The 21,967-nt window shown below is 36.0% G+C and overlaps 1 protein-coding gene across 1 annotated transcript in view; it reads left to right on the top strand.

Moving 5' to 3' along the window:
* The first annotated feature begins 672 nt into the window (after positions 1–672).
* XIRP2 (xin actin binding repeat containing 2) overlaps positions 673–21,967 on the top strand; it is a 40,156-nt gene continuing 18,861 nt past the window's right edge. Inside the window, exons 1-3 of the mRNA XM_088168288.1 lie at positions 673–723; positions 5,607–5,891; positions 21,107–21,260. Coding sequence (XP_088024414.1) covers positions 673–723; positions 5,607–5,891; positions 21,107–21,260 — 490 coding nt within the window. The remainder of the gene's footprint in view (positions 724–5,606; positions 5,892–21,106; positions 21,261–21,967) is intronic.

Below are 21,967 nucleotides of genomic sequence, written 5' to 3'. Positions count from 1 at the left end.
AGTCAGCATCTGTTGACCACAGTCTTAACCTGCTAACATGCAATTGTGACAGATGTGGACTGGAACAGGAGGGAAGAAAAAAAGAATAACAGCCCTGGAACATAGCAGAAGAAAACAGAATGAAAGGAAGATCTTCAAAAATCCTTCTAACTTTTTTCCTGCATGGCTTATACTCTGTACTTTCGGTCCACAATGAAACTGATAAAAGCAATTCTGTTTATTATTAAGAAAGCCAGCTGCATTGAAATGTGGTACCTTTAGATGGTCTGAATCATATGAATTGACATAGTACCTTATTATCCATTTGACTTATGACTTACCAATTGCACTTTTTCTCCAAACCCTTCCTAAATACTTAAGAACCAACATTTTTTTTACTGGAAGGTGCTTTGTTTCCTGCCAAAGAGCACTGAAACAAAAGCTGTTGCCTGCAGCCTTTGCCAGCGCTAAGCAGTGTAAGGTGAGCACACACAGCACAGCCAGAGGTACGGCAGAAAGCATACCTTACCTCCATACCCCACTAAATAATACATTGGCAACGCAAGCACGCAAGAGATTTGGTGTCTTGTAACTACTATCAGACGCGTGTCTATCAAGCCTCATGTTCGTTTGTCAAATGAGAGCAATGAATTAGAGAATGTTTAAAATTGCCTTTCTTTAAATACGCTCAAAATGAGTGCAGCAGAGTCACAACTGGAAAACTTGACGGAGAAGAACACAGCGGTAAGAAACTCAGTGCAAATATACAATTTGTTTGGTTTGGGTTTTGTGAATAGGCTGTCTGGTGGGGGGACTGATACCGCTCTTGTAATAAATGAGAATCGTGGGATAAAAGGAAAAATAATAAGCATCTCTTTCCTCCCATGAATGTGAATTATGCACTTTCTAGTCCTCTCTTGTTAGATTATAAAATGTGTTGATTTTGCAGGTAAGATATGAGAAATTAATGTATCAGCATGATTTGCCTTAAAATACTGGAACCTTGTTAAATTAGCTAGAACAGCATCTGTCAAAATTCAAAGCTGAAACAACATTTAAAGTTTTATTATTTACCCATGCATATTTGTATCAGGATAAAGGTTGGAATGTTAAATGATAGCCCCAAATAATATATTTTCTCAAAATACAACTAGGAATTTGGAAGCGCTTTACTTCTTTATAGTAATGAAGAACTCTTTTAGCTCTTCATAAACTTGTGAGTTGCTTTTGTTAAGAAACGTCTGAAATGTAAATGAAGAAATGTTACAGATACTGTAGGCTCTGCTTACCTGCAGAAGTAACTGCAAGCTTTTCAAGGAACCGTGTCAGAAACATGTGCACATATGAAGGGTCCTAAGCAGAAGATCGATTATTTAGTAATGTGGCCAGTGAATACTGCAGTTGGACTACAGGACTGCTGTCAATCCCTTTCAACCAAACGATTTTATTCTATTCTTGACTAGATTTAGTGCAGAACTTAGGCAGATACCGATCCTCTCTTTCACTCCTCTGTGCCCCTTCCCAGAATTGCCATAAAATAAGGGGGCAGCTGCTTGTTGATCTGTAGCTTCCCCTGGATCGTGGGGTTGTTCTTCCGTGGTTTGGGAAAACCACTGGGTTGAATGATATACTTCACTTGCAATGTGCTGTTTTTTCATATTTTTTCCCAAGATGTCCTATGGAGCCTCATGCCAGGCATTCCTGACAGTGAAGATTAATTGGAATCAGGGTGAAACAGAAAGGGAGGTCTCAGATGCAAGAGCTGGATGAAGTAGTATAGAAGATCATGAAAAGGACTTGTCACATCCTGTCCTCAAAAGATTTTTGGGGTTTTTGGTGTGAGGGTCTTTTTTCTGTTGTGGTTTGTTTTGTTAGGGTTTCTTGTTGTGGGTGTTTTGTTTTTTAAATTTTCAGGATTTTTTTTTTAAATTGAGAAGGAAATCCAGCTCAATATGCAGTGGCAAATGCCAGCTATTTGACAACAGACTGTTTTCTAAAGTTAGGAGTGGACTTATCAGTACAATATGCATGATGGTATCATCCCATGGGGATACATGCAACACTAAAATAGTTCTAGAAGTGAACTCTATCAGTTTCCTATTTTTATAATTTCTATTTACTCATTCAATAGTGAACAAATGAAAGAGTTTACATGTAAGAAACACTTAAGATAGCAAGAATATGATGCAAATGCAGGTAGCCATTTTGCCAAATGAACCCAAAGCAAAACTAAAATAGCTTTCCTCAACAGCTTTCCTTGAATGCATACGTTCACCTATTAATGGAATACAAAGTCTGAACAGTAGAGGAGGGCAAGACATTGACAGTGCAAGAAAAACAATACCAATTCAATATCCTACTGTGAAGACAGATTTATGAACAACTTCTGATTTAAAAAAAATCCTGACATTTACTGGATCCCTGCAATTCACACATCCACAAAATCTATAGGCCTTCCCATAGCTGTTTGTTCAAGAAAAGTATACATTTATCAGATTCATAACATGAAATGAGTAATTAATGTAGGCCTCTTATTAAATTAATGGGAGAGATATACAAAAGACTCCAGAGAAGAAACACACAAAAAAGAAAGCCTTCAATTTGACTGCAGTGTTTGATGCTGTACCATCATTGGTCCAATAAAACAAACACATTAGTGCAAAAGCTTTATAGATAGCTACCACAAAGACCTACTTGTGGAGGTTATACAGCATTTTAGGAACTTTCTTCACAAAAATTCCATCTCTTTCTGACAGAATGACTGCACACTAACTAGCATAATTTTTTTGATACTGTAATCTCCAATTTTCCAGTCTGCCACAGAAGCACACTTGAGTCTCCAAATGAAGAAAATTAGAGGACAATGCTCCCTGTAAACTTTTAATCTGACTGATACCTTTATCACAATAATAATTTTCAAAAACGTGTTGCTCATTTTTATGGGCTCTCACCTGTTATGAGCAGGTGCAATAGGACTGAAAACAGGAATGTAACAGACTAAGCTCTGCCTTGCCACCAGTCCCATTCCTGGGTGGGCTCCTATTATGCACCTCACAGATGCATAAATCTAAATCTGCCTGCATCTCAGCTAATTGGATGATGCAGTAAGTCTATTGTCACTATGAGATAGTAAATCAAGATATGTTTGGGGGAAAAATAAATAAGCCAGAGGACAAATACAGACAGCTGAGAGCCAAAAATAGCAAACACAAAAGAAAAACCTCTGATACTTGATAAAAGCAACAGTATCTGTTCTCCCTGTCACTTAAATAAGATAATTTCACATTTGGACAGTAAAAACTACATCCAGCAGAACTAGTACAAAATTACAATAATGACTTAGGTCAAAGTCTGTGCTTTTCTTATTTCCTCTATTTTCCTCCTACATTTTCAGAAAGGATAAGGCACTAAAAAGCTCAGGAAACAATTAAAATAAATTACAATCCTAGATATCAAATATCTCTCAAATATTTTACTTGACATAAAACACTGTTAGTATTCTACACTGGTTGAAACTACTATGAAAAAGTAGGAAAAGAAATTATAAGATCAGAGACAACATTAATAAAAATTGTGGAAAACCTCAGACAACCTCTAGAACACACTCAGACATGGTTGGGGGGGGGGTTTGGGTTTTGTTGGTTTTTTTTTTTTTTTTGGGTTTTCCCTCCTTCCCCAAGTTTCAGAGGTACACTTTCATTAAAACACATTTACAAAGTGGCTGAAAGACAAGTTTGGGCCTACATTCAAATTTATTCCTGACACAAATGTAGATGTTACAATGAAATTTCTCTTTTGGGGTAGGAATCCAATTTTATAAACTACTGAATTTCCACACAATTTCCCTTCATCCAATGCATGCACGTGAACAAAGCAGATACTCATTTCATCCACCATCTATCAGCCATAGGTCCCACACCAGACAAGAGGAGAAGAAGATACCACAATTACTTAACAGCACTTGGAGAGCTGACAAGGACAAGCAGGTGCACTCCAGACTATTTTTGAAGGATGGCATAATACATACCCTGAAAATCACTGAAACCAACAAAACGACCCACCAGCAATGAAGCAAAATATAAGAGAATGTGGGTATTACATAAGCACTCTCAAGCAAATTAGAAAAAGCCTGCTCCACAGTCTGTAGTCAATCCTTAGATGCAGCATAAATCAGAAGTATTTCTAACCTCCAGCTGTGAGTTAAGATGAACATTCTTGCAACTGGGGAATTTAACAGCTGTTCTTCATTTTGGGCCAGGAGCCAGACACATTTAGGATCTTTGATGAGAGAAGTACATATGGGGAAGGAAGAATGTCACTCTTTTGCTTGCAGGAAGGGTTTGGGAGACAGCTTGTATCAGTTAAGGAAAACTAGCAGGATGTTAACCATAATCACAATGTAGTTCTGCCAAAAAACTAAAGGAGAAACAAGTCTTGGGCCAACTTCTGGTTACAGAGATGGTGAAAACTCTTAGTGCAGAAACTCCTTTCCATATTGTTCGAGAAAGGTGGACCCTGAAGTCTCCTTTTAAAATTATTCTTGAACTATATTAAATACCTAGCACTCCCCCATGTACTTAACTCTTAAGTAAAATATTACAGACCACATTAATTCTGGTTAAAAAATTACTTTAAAACCCCAAAGTCCAACTCCCAACAATGCAGATCAAATTAAACTCTATCAAATATAAGCCTATTAAAGGACAGCTATACACATGCAAAAACTTCTTTCCAAAAGAAAGGGACTGATGAATTGAGATTTCAGTTACTAATTGGGCCGCAATTCTTGTTAATATTTCTTTCTCGTTACTATTTCAAATTCACATTCTTTTTACTTAAATCACCTTCAGAATGAGATGTGAAAACTTACACTTGAGTACTTTCTACAGGGCAGAAAAACATCAAAATCAAATCTGTTGGGAGCTGATTTCAAGAAAAGGGGAGCAGAACTGATCAACTGGTGCAAAATAACAGAATGGCAATTTTCCTTCCCCAGCGTATCATAAGAAAGACAGAATAAGTCTTTGTGAGCACAGTCAACTGATCAGAAAGGCTGGATATCAACACTTAGCAATTTACCTGACAAGAGTTACAGTGCAATTAGGAGAACTAACCTGGGTTGTGTTTCCAGGCTACTCAAGCAGTCTCTCAGCTAATGCAGTAGCCCTTCCGTCTCCCAGCTGCTTTAAAATGCTATGACTCAACCCACAACACAGACAGCTGTATCAAGTCTTAAAGAAATTAGCAGTTACCTGTCACAATACCTTTCATGTCACACACTGATTACCAGACACTCATTCATTAACCCCACTTTGTTTGGAATTCTCACTAATTGTATGCTTGCTGCTTTTCCATTCATGATAGACAGCAATTCTGCTGTCAAGCTTAAGAATAAAATATCTGAACAGCACCTTTAATTCACATATTCCTCTGTGCAAACACACTGAACCCTTTCACTGACTCCTACTGGATCTGATCTTACTAGATCTCACATTTTCCACTGGGAAGTGCCTTCTGTGTCCCAGCCTGTCCTGCAACCCACAAGGGCTTCTGAGCCACTCCATTCATTGTGCCTCTGCTGGCACCATGCACTGGCCTCTGAGCCCAGGTACGTGTTGCATTGGCAGGGCACGCTGGAGCTGGCAGACCTGCCCCTGCAGAAGGGCTCCGTGGAGCTCCTCAAGCAGAGATGGGAGTCTGCCAATGCTACAAGACCAGGCCTGATGTTCCAGCACTCGCCACTCCCACCATCCCTGGGGCCAGGTAGGATTGTCCTGGACAAGATGCCATCAGACAGCAAGAGGACAGATGTGTTCAAGGAGCAGACCCTAGGTGGATCTCAGCTGGTGGAGCATGTTCCTGTCACTGTGGAGGAGCTGCGGAGCCACTTTGAGGCACTGGGTGGTAGGAAGGTAAGTGCCTGGGCAGGGTGGACACCTGGGGGAAGGAATGGAGAGGGGCCCCAAGCTGGAAATGGGAAGCACTGGGCACAGCTTCCATAGATGTCCTGTGGACTGTTTGCAACGGTTTGTTAACAGTGGTTGTCATTACCTGTTATTATCTACAGCTTTCCTTACTGTGTAATTTTATTGGTCTGTTTCATTTTAATGGTGCTAATTGGCAAGCTATCAGGCAAATTTGTGTGCAGTTGTGCTTGGTTTATGCCTTTTAGAAGAGGAAAAAACCCAAGATATTTCACAGAATCACAGAATAATCTGAGTTGGAAGGACCCACATGGATCATCAACTCTTAAGTTAATGGCCTGAGCAGGGATCAAATATACAACCTTGGTATTATAACCATGCTCTGACCAAGTGAGCTAATCTCAGGGTCTCATATTATGGCTGAGAGAAGAATTCCCAAATGAAACTATTTACAAACATTCTAAAACTTTCTGAAGCATTTGCTTCTTATTTGTAGAGCAGTATTGATTCCCTTTGGATGAGAAGCTTGCTGTCTTTCATTGGCATTAATATGACGGGCCTGGTCAAATTGCTACCTTTATCTGGCATCAGATTTTTGTTTGAGAAACATCTGTGAGTTCTTTGAACTATCTGGGGAGAAGCTAGACTTTTTTGAAACTTAAAAAATGCTTCACAGAAGTAAAGAATACTTAAAAGGTTAGTAATCTTAAATAGGGTGACTTCACTTATTATTGCAGCCAGGAAGTCTTTTGCCTAGCTTTACCTCTTCTGCATGAAAACTGAAATACCCCTGCAAGGTTTGGCTGCTGATGGAGCCACATGATACCTTTCACATTTTAATTCCTCACTTTCTTTTCACTTATCAGTTTAAAAACAAAAAGTAAAAAAAAACCACAAAAAACCAAAAACCCTTTGAATAACTTATACTCTGCTTCATGATTAAAAGACATATTAATACTTGATTTCATAATGCGTTCTGCTGCAGGATGACCCTGCCAGTCCATGCAGTCAAGTCATGTACCCATTTCATTTTAATGCCCAGGGTGATTTAAACATGGTTTTCTGGTCCAGAAACTGCAGTTCAGAATAATGCTGCTGACAATTATATAATTCATACACAAAAATTGAGGTACTAAAAGGTATTATAAAGCTTTTTTATGTGAACAGTAAAATAAAAATTCATGCGATTAATGAAAAAATCTTTTCATTGGCTTTAAACATATAACACACAAAGTAACAGGAACCAATAAAATAAAACTTTATGGGGTTATTGAGCACCTTAAAGACCATATAAAATAGCCATAGACTGCTTCTAAGTGGCATGCTCAAATGCTTTTAAGGTGGAGACCTTTTTGGTTGATATTTGAATTTTTTTTAAATAGCAAAATAAACTTTTCTTCCTATGAAGCAAATAATTCAGTATTGCAAATATGATCAATCTTGTAGGAGCAAATTGGTTCTATTTTCAGTCTTATTTGAACAAAGAGCTCCTTATTGAGAGAGAAAGAATATTTTAACTTAAAGAACATTATTCTCTTGAAAGAATTGAAGATTTTTCTTTAAACAATACTGAAGATATTTAAAGGTTCCTATTAAGCATTTGATGTGTACCAAGCTAATGCTAAACACTTTAGAGGTTAGAGTTAACAGTGGTGTTTATTAACATTAATGATTGCTAAGTATTTTAGTAGTTAAATATTATACCACGAGATAAAAAACTTACCATGAAAAAACCCAGCATTTGTATTAGGATGTCTTCAGAAGGCACATCTTGACTACAGTTCTATCATCAAGCAGTGACTGACACAAGAAGATACTTATATCACAATATAGTAAAGGGCCATGGAGAAATTTCAGTGAACTGATTGTTTAAGATTCAATCTCTTTCAGCCATAGTACATTTCCATGGGCAGGAGGAGGGAAGAATGAAGAATGAGATGATGCATTTTCCCTGGATTTTTGTAGTAGTTTCATCCAGAAGCCATGAGGAAGGTTAGAACAAAATTAGAAACAGCAATATGTAAAACTAAGTCAAAGCCATAGAAATCACAGTGGAATCTGAAAAATTTAAACAAAATGTCTAAACAAAATGCCAGGGAACTACATCAGTTATCCTATGCACAAATGAATATCTTTACTAACTTTATACTCACGAAAAGACTGCCAAATGTTGGAACCCTGCTTGAACTATCTCTTGACTAACAAGACTTTCAACACTCGGCCCATTTTATTACATTATTCCATAGGAAAAGCAGATTTTATTCTGAGGCAAAATACTGCTGATTAAATATTCTGAAATCTCTCATTCAGGTTGCATTTCCATCGAAGTGCTGTTATTTGTATATGTACAAAATTAATAGAGAAAATCAGGCCAATTAAATCACGCTAAACCATAAAGCCACTTTTAAAGAAATAGCTCAATCATATAAAGAACACTCTACTGCTTCAGAAGTGAAAGGCATCATTATAGACAGCTGCAAATGCATTTAGACTTTGCCCAATCCTATTTATTTGGACAAAATTAAGACTTCATATTGCAATAAATAACAAAAACCAAATAAATAGTAAATACCAAGTTCAGTGATTTTGAAGCCAAATCACTTGGTGAATTCAAATTACTTTGAATTCACTTGAGGTTATCCCAGTGGAACTCGGATGTATTTCTTTCTTAGGAGTATTAATAAGTTAATAATCAAGTCTAGATTTGAAGCCTTTTAATTTAGGCTTATTGTATCAGGCCTGTCCATATCTTTTCATTATTTAGACATAAACTGGTAAATAATCCCATTCTGTTAAAATGAAAAGTATTTTCTCCTTTTCTATAGGAAAAATGTTTCTTAGGAAGTAATAATATATTAAAACATCCATTTACTATACCAGTGTCTCACTCACATGAAATAACTAGTTTATTAACACACAAAGGCATGGAAATGCTAAAGCAACTACAGCCCATGTTTTTGTAAAGTGACTGCATATGTTTTTCTTAAAATATCTGAAAAAATCCCAACTGAGAAAGTAATTTCATGCTTACTTCTTAGAGAATCTTATTCAAATAACTCGTTAAATCCATTCATTTAAATAATCTGGTATATGTGGTCATTAAATTGTGTCCTTTGCTGAAAACATATGAACTGCTGCCAGAAACTAAATGAAGGTAACTGATGTTTAATGTAAAAGGTTAGATCTTCATTAAAATTGTCTAAACAAGCAACATCTTTTTTCCCCTTAGCACTCTCAGAAACATTTACATTAATTTAGCAAAGCCACATAATGTGGAAAAAAATGGAAATTTCATTACAACATGTCTTGGAGTGACACACAACTGTAGATCAGTTTTGTACCCTGTTAGCACTTGCATAATTTCTATTTTTGCTATGGATGAATGAAAGGGAAAGAGTACATGGGGATGGCCCCAAAATTCCCTTTGTTGAAAAGCCTGCTGTTAAGGGGAGTGCTGTATGGTCAGCCATACAGCATAGATGGATTAGATAGACGCATACAAATGGATTTTGTTTTCATCAACATTTTCTAATGTCAAAAGATTCCACAAGGAAAGACCAAATTAAAGGAACTTTAATTTCAGATCATGAAGAACAGCTTTATGGTAAAATTTTAATTGTTTTTTCTTTTTTTCCCCTTAAGAGGAAAACATTTTCCTGTGCTTTTTGTTTCTAAGTAAATGTATCAGCTCTTTACAGCTAACTTGAAAATCATCTGAAGAAACAATTCTCATCTCACTTTAGTTATTCCTATTTAACTCATCTCTAAACTGGCCTGACTTTTCAGTTTAGAAGATGTATTAAATTTTTGCCTTCTTAGAAAGTGTACGTTGTCAGACTTCTCATTGGTATTATTTACAATGTTTTACACTAGGAAAAGCAGCTGTTCTAATGGTAAAAATGAAGCTTCCCAAACCTCCTTTGCTCACGAACAGCTCCCCAGACTATTACAGTATGTTATGCATGTATGTGTATACATATATATAAAGACACACAAAGGTCTTCCATAATGTACTGCTGTTCCTCCCTGTTTAATCAGTGAATTAGCACAGACTTACACTCCACCCCTGTTTATCACCTGCAGTTCTTCAGCTCCTCTGAGCTGTTTTCACCATTACACTTGTTGGCATAACTTTATGCAGAACTGGATTTGAAATGAGCACAAATGATTCACACTTGGGATACATCAACATTTCAGACCTTCTCCTCCATCACACCTGTTTCTCTAGAGGTTCCTGCCACTTGATTCAGTACTTGCCTAATTATTAAGATACTATAATTTGGTTAAACATTTGAATGTGTTCCAAATAAAAAGTGGTCATATTTTTCTTTAGCAGATCCTTAAGAACTCTTCTATTCTTCTGCCTTCAATTCAGCTTTACCATGTGCTTTATTTGGAGGTGTGGACAGCAGAGGAAACAATCTGTAATGGGATCTCACCCTACAGGGCTAGAATCATTCCCTTTTCCTCACAGTGAGAGAAGTTACTGTTTGAGCTATGGCTCATGACAGTGAATCAAATGCCACTTCCCAGGAGACTGAATTTCCTAGGAAGGCAGTCTAAAAATCACAGTTATTTCTGGAACAGAGAAGTATTTAAATAGGACCATTTCAAACCACAAAGCACATTTTTCTCTAGGAGATTAGGTCCAAACTTTTTTTATGCAGTTAAATACCATAATTACATGGTAACATGGTAACAGATATCCCTACAAACTTGAATATATATACAGCAGATTAACAGGTATTGTAGAAGTCTAGAAAATGAAAAGAGTGTATAACACAAAAGACTTTTTAGAAATAAAAGGCTTCTGACAGTTTTTGACATTTCCAGGACTTCTACCCATATCACTGCAGATATGACAGTTTTGTCTTTATGTCTTTCAGTAAAGACCATTGAAGTTAAAGATAAATATCATTTAATTTTGTGCTAACCGAAGTTCTACAGCTGAGCCTGTAATTTTTAAATAGAGTAAACAGAGAAGAATCTCATTCACTTCAGGAAAACTGAAAAAAACAAAACCATCAGGTTGGGTTTTTCTTTCAATATGCTAGTACTATAATATAAATCTACTTGTAGAATAGAAGTATCTATGTTTTTTTCTACATGAAACATATGAAAGAACAATAAGGTGTATGGAAATAAATACAACCATGTTTCCTTTTGCTCTCCCTCCTTGTTTTTTACAAGAATTTAGAGGAGTATGATTTTTTTTTTGTTAATTTTTTACAGCGCCCTTTAAGCTGTGGTGGTTGCAAGAAGAAACTAGATTTTGCAACTAGCTAAATCCGTTTCTTAAAAAATGGTAATTTCATTCCAAACAGAGAGGAGATTTGATATTTTTCATATTTCTTTAGGGCCTGATTTAGAAATTTCTTTCTGCTAAATTGAGGATTATAGCAGACTTGACTATTCTTTGGCTCAAGTCTCCAGAAGGCAGAGAAAAGCAAAGAAGCTCTGCCTTCATAAGCAGATGCTATCTCTTATGTGACTGTGTGTTATTAAATAAGCACACCAAGAGGATGGGGAACTGAGGAATATGACACTTGGGACTTCTTAAAAAAGGCACACAAACACACATACACACACAGTCATGAAAGCATTCTTTAAAGATATAATCACTCATAAATTATCCAAAAACTGGGTGTTATAGAAGTAATCATGAACATTTTTAACTCTGCAGGGATCAGTGAAGTTAAAACCTTTTATGTTAGAAACCAAGTCGCCGTGTGCATTGTGTTTTGTCCAAACTGTACGTTGTACACTTTGATCTTGAGGGTGAAGGCCTGATTTTTCTAGGTCATAAAAAAAAAATTATTTTTCCCTTTCTGACACGTAAGTCAGTAAATACCTCATTTTAGCCAAGTCTATTATTGTTGTACGGTTTCCAAGCCATTAAATAGCAGCATCAGAGCTTGATAACCTCTGTGGGAAACTGATCATAGAGCACTTTAAAGGCACAGCTCCTTTCCACACTCAGTGGCCAGAAAACTATGTTTGGAAAAGTATGTTTTATTTATAATGTGTTCTTTCACTTCATCTCCACATTTAGTTTAAATTTAGTTTGTAATATTTTACAGACAATACTTCTTATCCTAAATAACTTCTTGAATATTTGTCCCATGTGTCAGAAAGAGCAAATCTCAAATTATTTTCACTGTCATTCTGTCTTCTCTATTTGGAACATTTTACCAGCCTATGGTAGCTTAATCAATTCTTGAAGCATGAAAGTGATGTGGAAAGATGAGAAGTAAATATGTCATTACTAGCATGTCTTTGGAAACAGCACTTGTAGGAAAACATAACACTGAATTGATTAGAAAGGAAATAAGCTTGTGACCTACAGCCTGAGAAATCAGGCATACAGGTGCTGGTATGCAGGAGAGAGTAAATCCATAAATTAAACAAGAGTGAAAGAGACATTGCTTGCAGAGTACAACATGTAATGTGTCAAATGAACATGATCAAGTTAATCAAATAAGGACCTGCACCAATACTCACAATTAATATTTCAACAGGCTATTATATATGTAAAATAAAATCTTCAATATGTCTATTGTGTTATCTTTCCTCCAACCTGAACAGCATTTGTGAGAAGGAACTGTTAAAAATTCTGCCATTCTCTGACAGTATCTAGTACAAAGAGAAATGGACTCACCGTGTGTCTTGTGAGGTTGAAGTGAATGGGTCCAAACAAACCATACTCAGGAGCTGCATGTCACTGTTGTGAATCTTCATGAAAGCAGAACAGTTTCTGTGTTTTCAAAGTACAGCATAGAAGACTTCCCATTTTTACATGTCCAAGGCACAGGTAGTACCAGTTTATGGGTAGATGTCAATGTTGGCCATTATAGGACAGAAGGTACAAATCAGCTGCTAAATTCATTTTACTGTATCGGCTGTCTTAACAGAAGAGATCCTTCAGGAATCCTTTGCACTATGAAGATCTCACCTGTGTGCTTCTGTTTCTTCTCCTTTAGCTCTGTCTTTTCCCTGCTGGCAGCAATTCTGCTTCCTCTGCTGTCTCTTTCAAAAACATGTTGTGAAGATGTCTCCCAGATGTTCAATACCCAGATTTAAAGCAACATGGCATGTTATCCTAAAGCTTAGCAAGTATGAGGCATCTAGCAAATAGGAAATGAAAAATGTAAAGAAAATATCACTGCCATAGTTGAACAATGTTTGTTTTTCCTCTTCTGTCATGGTGTGATGGTATATTTGTTTCAACTGTAACACCTTATTAACGAGTTTGGAATAATAGATGTTACTCCAGATTAGGCAGCCCGTGAACTCTGAATACCCAGGGGTATTCAAGCTATGCACTGTATTTCTTTAAAGCTGTTTATATGAAATTCTGCCACAGGTATTAAATATCACTGCTGGACTGCAGATATGAAAATGGTCCACAGTAATACTAAATTTGAGACTCTCCCTAATTATACCCATTGACTCAGAAACTCCATCATTTACAGCTCATCTTGAATTCCCTGTGGCTACATCTCTTACATAATACCCTCTTTATATGCTCATTGTTAATCATCCATTGTTGAATATGTTTCATTTTTTCTTATTGCTCATTTTCAAACATCAGTATCTGACCAAATAAAATGCTATTTCCTAAAAAAGGGGAATGCTGATAACCCATAATTTTACTAGCTTTTAGAGATAGTAATATTGTGGGGAAAAAAACTAATTTAAATACATGAAATGAATATTAGAAAAAAAAAGTTTGCTAAAGATAGTTGCTATCTAGAGCCTATACAACTATTCTATTAAAAATAATAATTAAAAAAGCAGTGGGGTAAAACTTAATTTAGCTCACTGAGAAAAAGTTTACAAGGAATTTTAAGTTCATGAGTGCTTTGACCACCAAAATTCCCAGCAAGTAATTCTCTGGTGAGGTACAGAGAAAATTATGTTGAAGGTGCCCTGTATAATTCCTGAATAAATGACAAATGCTGGGCACTGGAACACGTATTACTTTCTGTAATTTTGGAAGGAGCATCAGAGAATACACCACTTTTTAATTTTTTTATTATTGTATGTTTAATGGAAATAGATACATTTAAGCTTTGATAATGTGTCAACTCCTTGGACCTTGTACTAAGGGAAAGACTGCAGCTAGACTTAAGACTGTGCATTTTACTTTTGGCTCTGGAGTACAACAGAGGCATCTGCATGAACAACTATAGGAAAACACTTCTGTCCACTTCAAAAAGTGGTATCATTGAAATCTGGGAACCAGCATTACAGGAAATTGTCAAATCTTAGCACCCAGGCAACATTTGGGAAGGAAACAAAGGGGAGGGTTGAGGAAAGAGTGCATGTGCAGCTAAAACAGAATGCCTACCAAGAACTAGAAGTACTGGTCACTTTGTAAGCCATCTGTGTCCCCACTCTGCTTTCGTTTCTGCTTTGTTTTTTTAGTTTCTGTTTCACACCACAACATACTTCTAATAATTTGCAGCTGTTTAAAATAATTACAAAAATCATGAAATAGCAAATGACTGTGGAAAGTGACAACAGAAAGAGTATAACAGTATGCAGCAATATTAGACACAAAATGATAATGTTAGAAAACACCACTTTCACCACCATTGTTTTGTTTTGCTGAAAGACAGACACACACACAGAGATATTTTAAGAATGTTGAGAGGTTTAAACTGACAGCCCTCTGAGTAAATTTCAGCAAAAATGTGCAAAGAAAAACAAATATTGTCTGTGAATTTATAAGAAACAAACAAAAAGCTGGAATCCTCACATCCTCTCATGAAACCCCCCAAAATAATGTTTGTTTCATAGTTGCATACATTCAAACACTAGCACTGATAAAGATTACCAAATTTCCACCGTACAGGTGAAAACACAGAGATAAGAAATTACCTCCTTAAATATGCTCTTTAAGATAAATACAATGAAGTAAAAAAAGGATAAACTTAAGTTGACATGTGAATTTATTATATAGCAGTGTTCAACTTCCACAACTGCAATGCAAATAAGGGAATAAGTTTATTGTGGACACTTAAAATAAGACTTTATTTCACCAAAAAAAAGCAGAATTCTATAAAAGATGTTGGTGTGGATTTTACTTAATATTGTTGTAGAAGTTTTTCCAATTAATTTGGAATTACATTAAGAGAATGTGCCAGTTATCATATTTGATTCTAATTTTTAGTACATATCTGCACATTTCAAAAGGCAAGACGAAATAGGGGAGGAAAGCTACTATGTTTAATTTTCACTGAGTTTCAAATCTCAATTTGTGCCTCCTATGTGGACAGCCTTTTATGCTGCCCCAGGTCATGATTCTGGAAAAAACCCTCTGATATTATTCTTGGGTTACTAATGGCACTGGTTAGTAAACAGTTTCCATGACTTGAAACAAGCCTGGAAATTGTAGTCTGTTCATGTTGGTCAGAAAGTTATGCTGTCTGTACTCTCAACAGCCTCTTGTTGCTCTTCTTTCTAATATATTTCATATTAAACACAGCTGTCTCAGATCCAGACTTCTTATTCTGCATATTTTTCTGGTAATGTACTGCTAGGTAGTTATATAGACTTATAGTACACACCTATTATAAATTCTCTTTGATTTTTATGTGATTTTATTTAAATTTGCTTTCAAATGCTGCAGTAAGTTTTACCTCTACCGAGTCGGGGTTTTTTTCAGTCTTCCTAAATTTTATCTTGATTTAGTTTTTAAAAGATATTGTACCTGCCCTACTTTAAAAAATGTTACTCAATCACTATAGTACAATAGTACTTAAAAAAAGTCTCAGACTTGCTTGACTACTGTCAAATTACTTGACCATGGCCTCAGTTTCTTTATGTGCTTATAAAACACACAAGTATCTTGACTGCCGAAAGTACCAGTAGATATGGCCCCATGCACAGGATTGGTTTAGACAGGGAAGTTTCTGTACCTACTCTGTGTCCTCCAGTTGCCTATTTAATCCATTGTCCAGCTGCTGATTTAGCACCAATCTTCATTACCATGCTGTGAGAAATTCTGCAACATTTCAAATCAATATAATACAATTGACTGCATATAACTGTGTGTGACCTGAGAAAAAACTGAAACATCACATTATCCAACACTGTTTACAGTACAAATTCAAAACATACCAGCTACTGTGAAAAAAATTAACTATATCCTAGCCAAAACCAGCACAGATGGCAATTCTGCAAATAGATCTTCTGTTTCCTCAGGCTGACACAAGCTCTTTTCAAGGCCTCTGTTTCATGTACACAGCACAGCTATTTTATACCCTTCATCCAAATGAAAACAGTCTTATTTTAAAACTGTCTCCAGCTGAAAAGGATACACATCTCTGGATCTGGTCTGGAGATAAAATGAATGAGCAGGTTCCAGGCAGCTACAGGGATTCTTTTTAAAGCCTCCAGAGAAATTCTGTCTTAGTGCAATGGAGCATTGCACAGCATCAGCCAAGAAACCATGGCTTTGTCCTGGTTCCCTTACTGGCTTCAGCGAGTTTATGTAGCAGGTGTTATTAGCACTCCTCTCTAATAGTCACTTGAGGGGGTCTGTCATCAATCTTAATAATGCCATCAGCATTCCAGCAGATGGTAGACATGATTCCATGCACTCCCATTGCACCAGAATGGATTCTCACCGTAATTTTAATTACAGATGAGAAATGTATCAGAAAGAGGCTTGTCTCATACTGGTATTTCCAAAGGCTTTTTCCAGACAGGAAAGCAGTCTCTTGTTTTGAATTAAAATTTGAGATGCCAGCTTTTTGTAGGCAGTGTAAATGTAGTAAATATTATGAGTCAGTTCTGCAAAGTGCAACCTGAATTGCCCTTGAAACAATTATTTGAATAGCAACCCTACCTTTAAATTAACACCCAAGTAAAATATATTAACAGATCAAGATTTTTCAGAAATTTAAAGCAATACATTTGATTTATAAACACTTATCCTACTGCTTTGCTCATTTCTTATATCCTCATACAATTATGGATTTTTTATTTTTCTTTCAATTTACTTTTATCTTTTTTTATCTTTTCTCTTTGGGCCTATTCCTTCTACTCCTCTTTGTCCTTTCGTAAAAATGCATCGTTTTAGTAGACACCACATAAATGAAAGTTAGGTGATAGACAGCTTCCCTTTAGGTAGCACATGTAACGAATGCAGTTAACACACATAGGATGAGTGCATCTTTTGAATACATTCATAAGATGTCCTTTAAAAAATACTGAATATTTTGAACATTAACAGTAGATCTGACAATCTACTTTATATTCTGAATGCAAATTCTTCTTGCAATCCAAGGTAGTTCTATGTATGCAGAAAAGGTAGTAGTAATTTGGTAAATAGTTTTCCTCTATTTAAAACTTCATGTGTTCTGGCTTCCTGACTTTTAGATTAGTCCAGGACTGGATAGCAAGTGGAAAATTCACTATCTAAATGAAGCATAGCCACTCAGTAGGCCAGTGAAATTGGAATCTTTACTGTTGGTATTTCTAACTGTAATGATTGCATATTCCTTGAAATTTGGTACTCCAGCACTTTATTCTTTTCATCATGTCTAGAGTATGAGATCAGAACATAAAAATAGCTTCTTGTGTCACCTTTTTCTGAGAAGTACATGTAAAAATAGAATATAATATCAGAGGCAGTACATAAAACTGAAGTGATTACAGGAAGTAATGACAGGAAGTTACTTGAGTATGGACAGACTTCAACAAATTACATCCCAAAAAAAAGAAATTTTATAATTGCTTTTATCAGGGTGTTTAACAGAACAGTTTATATCCCAGTTCAATACCTGATCTCACCAAGACCACACATATAGTTACAAAAGCTTGATACAAACTGAATGCTGCATAAATCAGAAAATAAAAAAGACTTTTACTTTTGGCAAGCTTTTCAAGAGTTGCATGTATTAGCCTCTAATTAAGCACCTCTTGGCACTACCTCGGTGCCTTTTCAAATGTTAATTCTATCCTTATTAAGAAGATTTCTTTGACATTCGCTGTCATTAGGTTATCTGTGTAGATACCCCAATAGAAAAGAAGGCAAATTAAATTTATCCTGATTAAATTGAGTTTATGGTAATCATAACTCTCTTCAATAACTTTTTCACAGTAGGAAATGGTATTTCTGAGCTCTAGCACTGCAGCTGGAGCCATCGTGCAGGAAAATCATTGCCCCAAAGCCCCCACTAAGACGAGGATGCTCTTTGCATCTTTGCAGCTTGCGTCTCTCCATTAAAGAAATTTTATGAAAACCTCTTCAGTAGGGCCAATATTCCTGTAATTCATATTAAAAATGGTCCAAAAAGATGCATCAATTTTTTCTAAATTCCTATTAAAATTCAGGTGTAAAATACTAAGTTATTTAAATTTTATAAGTAATGGAATTGCTACCACAGAGATGTAAATTTGAAAAAACATCATAGAAATATGCTACAACTTAATAAAATTCATAGAGTTAAGAAAAATGCAAATCAAATTGATACTGGTCCCTGGTTTGCAAGAATATGAGTAAGAAACAGTAAATTTTGAAGTTTTTAGCTATTATTGGTATCTACAGAAAAAAAAGAAATAGAGATTACAAAAAAAAACCCCCAAAAATACAACCTAGATGAGCTTGTTCTCAACTATGCCAAAGGTAATTGAAAACATAGTATATTTTGACTTCTCTATTTTGTCCTAATACTGTAGAAGTTAGAATATCAATAAAGTGATTCTCTGGTGTTCATTTGGGAAAGCACACACAGTGCTGGGGCAAGATGATCCTGAGGCTGTTCTCATTCACACCAGGTACTGGCTGCCTGCAGTACCTGGAGGAGACAAACATGATCTAACACATGCATAGCTGCATTTTCTCTTAACTTCTTCTCTCCCTCCCCGTCCTTCATTTCTCCTCTGCAGAGCCATTTCTGCATCATGGACTGTCCATAATGGTCAGCTCTTGAGTGGTTTTAAACCAAAATACCATAATTAATACTGGGCTGTAATTGTAACTTATAACCAACTCTGCAAAAGGGTACAGAATTAATACCATTTTTAAGTCATAGCCTTTCCCATACAAAATACTCTATTCCTTTTAGCCAAGTGCTGTCTCCTGCTACCTCTGGCACACAAGTATGTCATTCCCCTCAGCACATCCACATTCTGGCCAAGCTCTCTCTCCTACCTGTGCTGCAAATGTCCACCATCACTGCTGTGCACTGTAACCCAGCCTGGTCACAGAGCTTGTCTCACTGCCACTGTGTCACTGTGAGACTTCTGACTGGGGTGTACAACCTGAGAGTATCGACAGGTTAGTGAGGAAAGAGCACAAAGTCTCATGGAGCAGAAGAACAGCTACTTTCTTCATTCCAGAAATCTTTATCTTGCTATTACCCTCCAAAAATACTTTCCATAATGGTCAAGGAAAATATGCTTTTAACTGTAAAAGCAGTAAGATAATAATCAGAATTAGTTTTAAACCAATTGTGTTTTGTTTATATTATTAAACCTCATAAATAAAAGGCAACAAACCCCATAGTATTGGCTAAGATCCTCTGGACCATGCTTAGGTAAATTTGTTCAGGTTTTACCTCCTGGCCTATCTGCTAAAACTATCCACCACATCCAAGACCACTTTTCAAGTTTAATTCAGAAGCAGCTGTGGTTGCTAGGAGAACAGAGGGGGATGCAACAAGATAATGGATGGCTGGTGATACTTTAGTTATTTTTTCCAAGATAGGGGGCTTTACAATACTCCTGCTAATAAAACACCTTTAACATCTATGGTCTAATCATTTTGTCCAATGGTGACACATCCTGCAAAAACTTCTTGCTGCTGTCAAGCAAGAACTCCCGTTAGTCACAGAAGTAGACAGACTTAAAAAATGATGGATTTCCACAAGACATCACCTATTGTGCATGTACTGGAAGGAATACTCTTGGAATGAATGACTACTGGTCAGAAAGTGAAATACAACCCATATTTAAGATAAAAATTAGCAGCAGGTCTGAGAAAAGCATACATTTATTAAAGATGGGTGAAGCACAATTGTCCTTGATTGCCAGTGATGCACTCGTTTTAAAAGTACATTTCCAATGTTTGTTCACTTTTAGTTTCATAAAATCCAAGGTAAACAGACATAAATTGCATACATTTTACTGCAAAAAAAAAAGGCTTTTACAATTTATTTTACATTCTTTCCTTTGTAAGGTTTCTATTTGAGGATTCATGAATTTGCAATGTATTTTTTTTTCTTTTTTTCAGTAGTCACGGGAAAATACTCTCCAACTTAGGATAATCAACACAGGGGTCAAATTATTCTTCTTCTTACACAAACCATGTATAGTATCTAAGTCTAAAAGCAGTTAAAAGTTACTTCAGTGAGATCGCATTCAAGGGTAGCACAAAATTTGTATACAATAATAAAACTGTCTGCAAATAATAAAAAGGAAGTAGTCTAATGAAGCCTGTACATTTTGAAAACCTATGCCATTTAAGTAATTAAGGGCTCTAGCAGATAAGTGCTGCAAAATCTTGCTGGAGAGATTTATGTTGTCACCAGACCAACCACCTAGTCATTTTTTATTTTGATACTGTACTTCTTTTTCAGGATGATAGAAATGGGCATGCAGTGAACCTTTCAAGTTATTCTCTTGGTTAAAAAAAAGTCTATTTTAGATACGGCAGCAATTTCATTTACTTAACATAAGATGAGATTTTACAGCCACCGTGTCCAACTGCATATTGAGTAGCACATTGCATGGAAGGAAGAAGAAGCACCCCAAAACACAAACTGCAACACATTAAAGCCTTGTTTAGCAATAATTTACCCATTTTGCCTCAAAGGGCTGAGGCCACAGAATGATTATGAGATGCTAATGATACTGTGTAAACCATCCGTATGGAACATTGACCCACTACTGTGATAACCTAAATTCAGTCGGTAAGTCACAGCAGAACTGAAAATCAAATTTCTGAAGTACAAATGCCCATGTACATCTGATTTCCAAGACATCATTTGCTGTTTTTATATATTATTATGTAATGATAAATGAAATTAATAAAATTCCCTCTATCAACTTTTCTATGCACAAAAACTGTTTAAAAGAGCATTCCACATTTAATCCACTGGCTCTCTGTACACTCCCTTTGCCTCAAAACACACATCTCTTTCCTATTAATAACTTGTAACACATATCTTGTTCCTGATGTCTTCTAACAGGAAACAGAAAGTGAGAGAAATTCACTTTCATCACCCTTGAAGGGTCAGCCTGGGAACCATTCTGCCATTTCTCAGGAGGAGTCTAGCGTGAAAAGAGGGAGAGCAATCTTTGAAAAGATGTCATCAGAAAATGGCCATAGCAACAGCTCTGAAGGTTAGCATTACCACATTGACCTGATACCTTGCTTTAAGGCAGTGGTCTCCAAACTTTTTGGATGCTCACTTCTACCATTAAAATATTTATGAGTCTGCTCTCCCAATGTTTGGGTATTTATTTATAAATCATGTACCTGTTCTACTCTACTAGTACAACCTTAGGCAACATACACCAAAATAAATGTTAAAGTAGGATGTATGAAAAAAGAAATATTTAGAAAGTGTTTATTCACAAAAAAAAATTAGATTCCTGCATCCCAAAGGACTGTCCTGCATGGCCCCTGGGGTGCACATACTCCGCTTGGGAGACCAATGCTTGATGATATCAAAAAGTGGCTATATCTGTGCTTTGCTTTGTTTTAACACAGAAAGAATATGCATGATCAAATTTCTGATTGAAAAACACTTACTGAATTCTGTCTAGGATTTGATCTTATATAAAATAACTGATTACCCAAATAAATAGCATTAAAAGATTTGTCCAGTCTCCCAATAAAATTAACAAGCCTTCTACATCATATCAAACAATTATTGATTCCACTCCTTTTTTCGATCAGAAAATGTTTAGATCGCACATTTATGCATTTCAGACTCTAGAATTTTAAAGGGAAAGGGAAATTTGAATTCACATGACCTTTTCTAGTTAATGCTGCTAATATTAAGCTCATTGTTCAAACTAAAGACCTGCTCTTTTATCAAGTTTAA

The sequence above is a fragment of the Sturnus vulgaris genome, chromosome 7, assembly GCF_052056855.1.
Source record: "Sturnus vulgaris isolate bStuVul1 chromosome 7, bStuVul1.hap1, whole genome shotgun sequence".
Taxonomy (NCBI): Eukaryota; Metazoa; Chordata; class Aves; order Passeriformes; family Sturnidae; genus Sturnus; species Sturnus vulgaris.
This window is presented reverse-complemented; position numbering and strand designations above follow the sequence as displayed.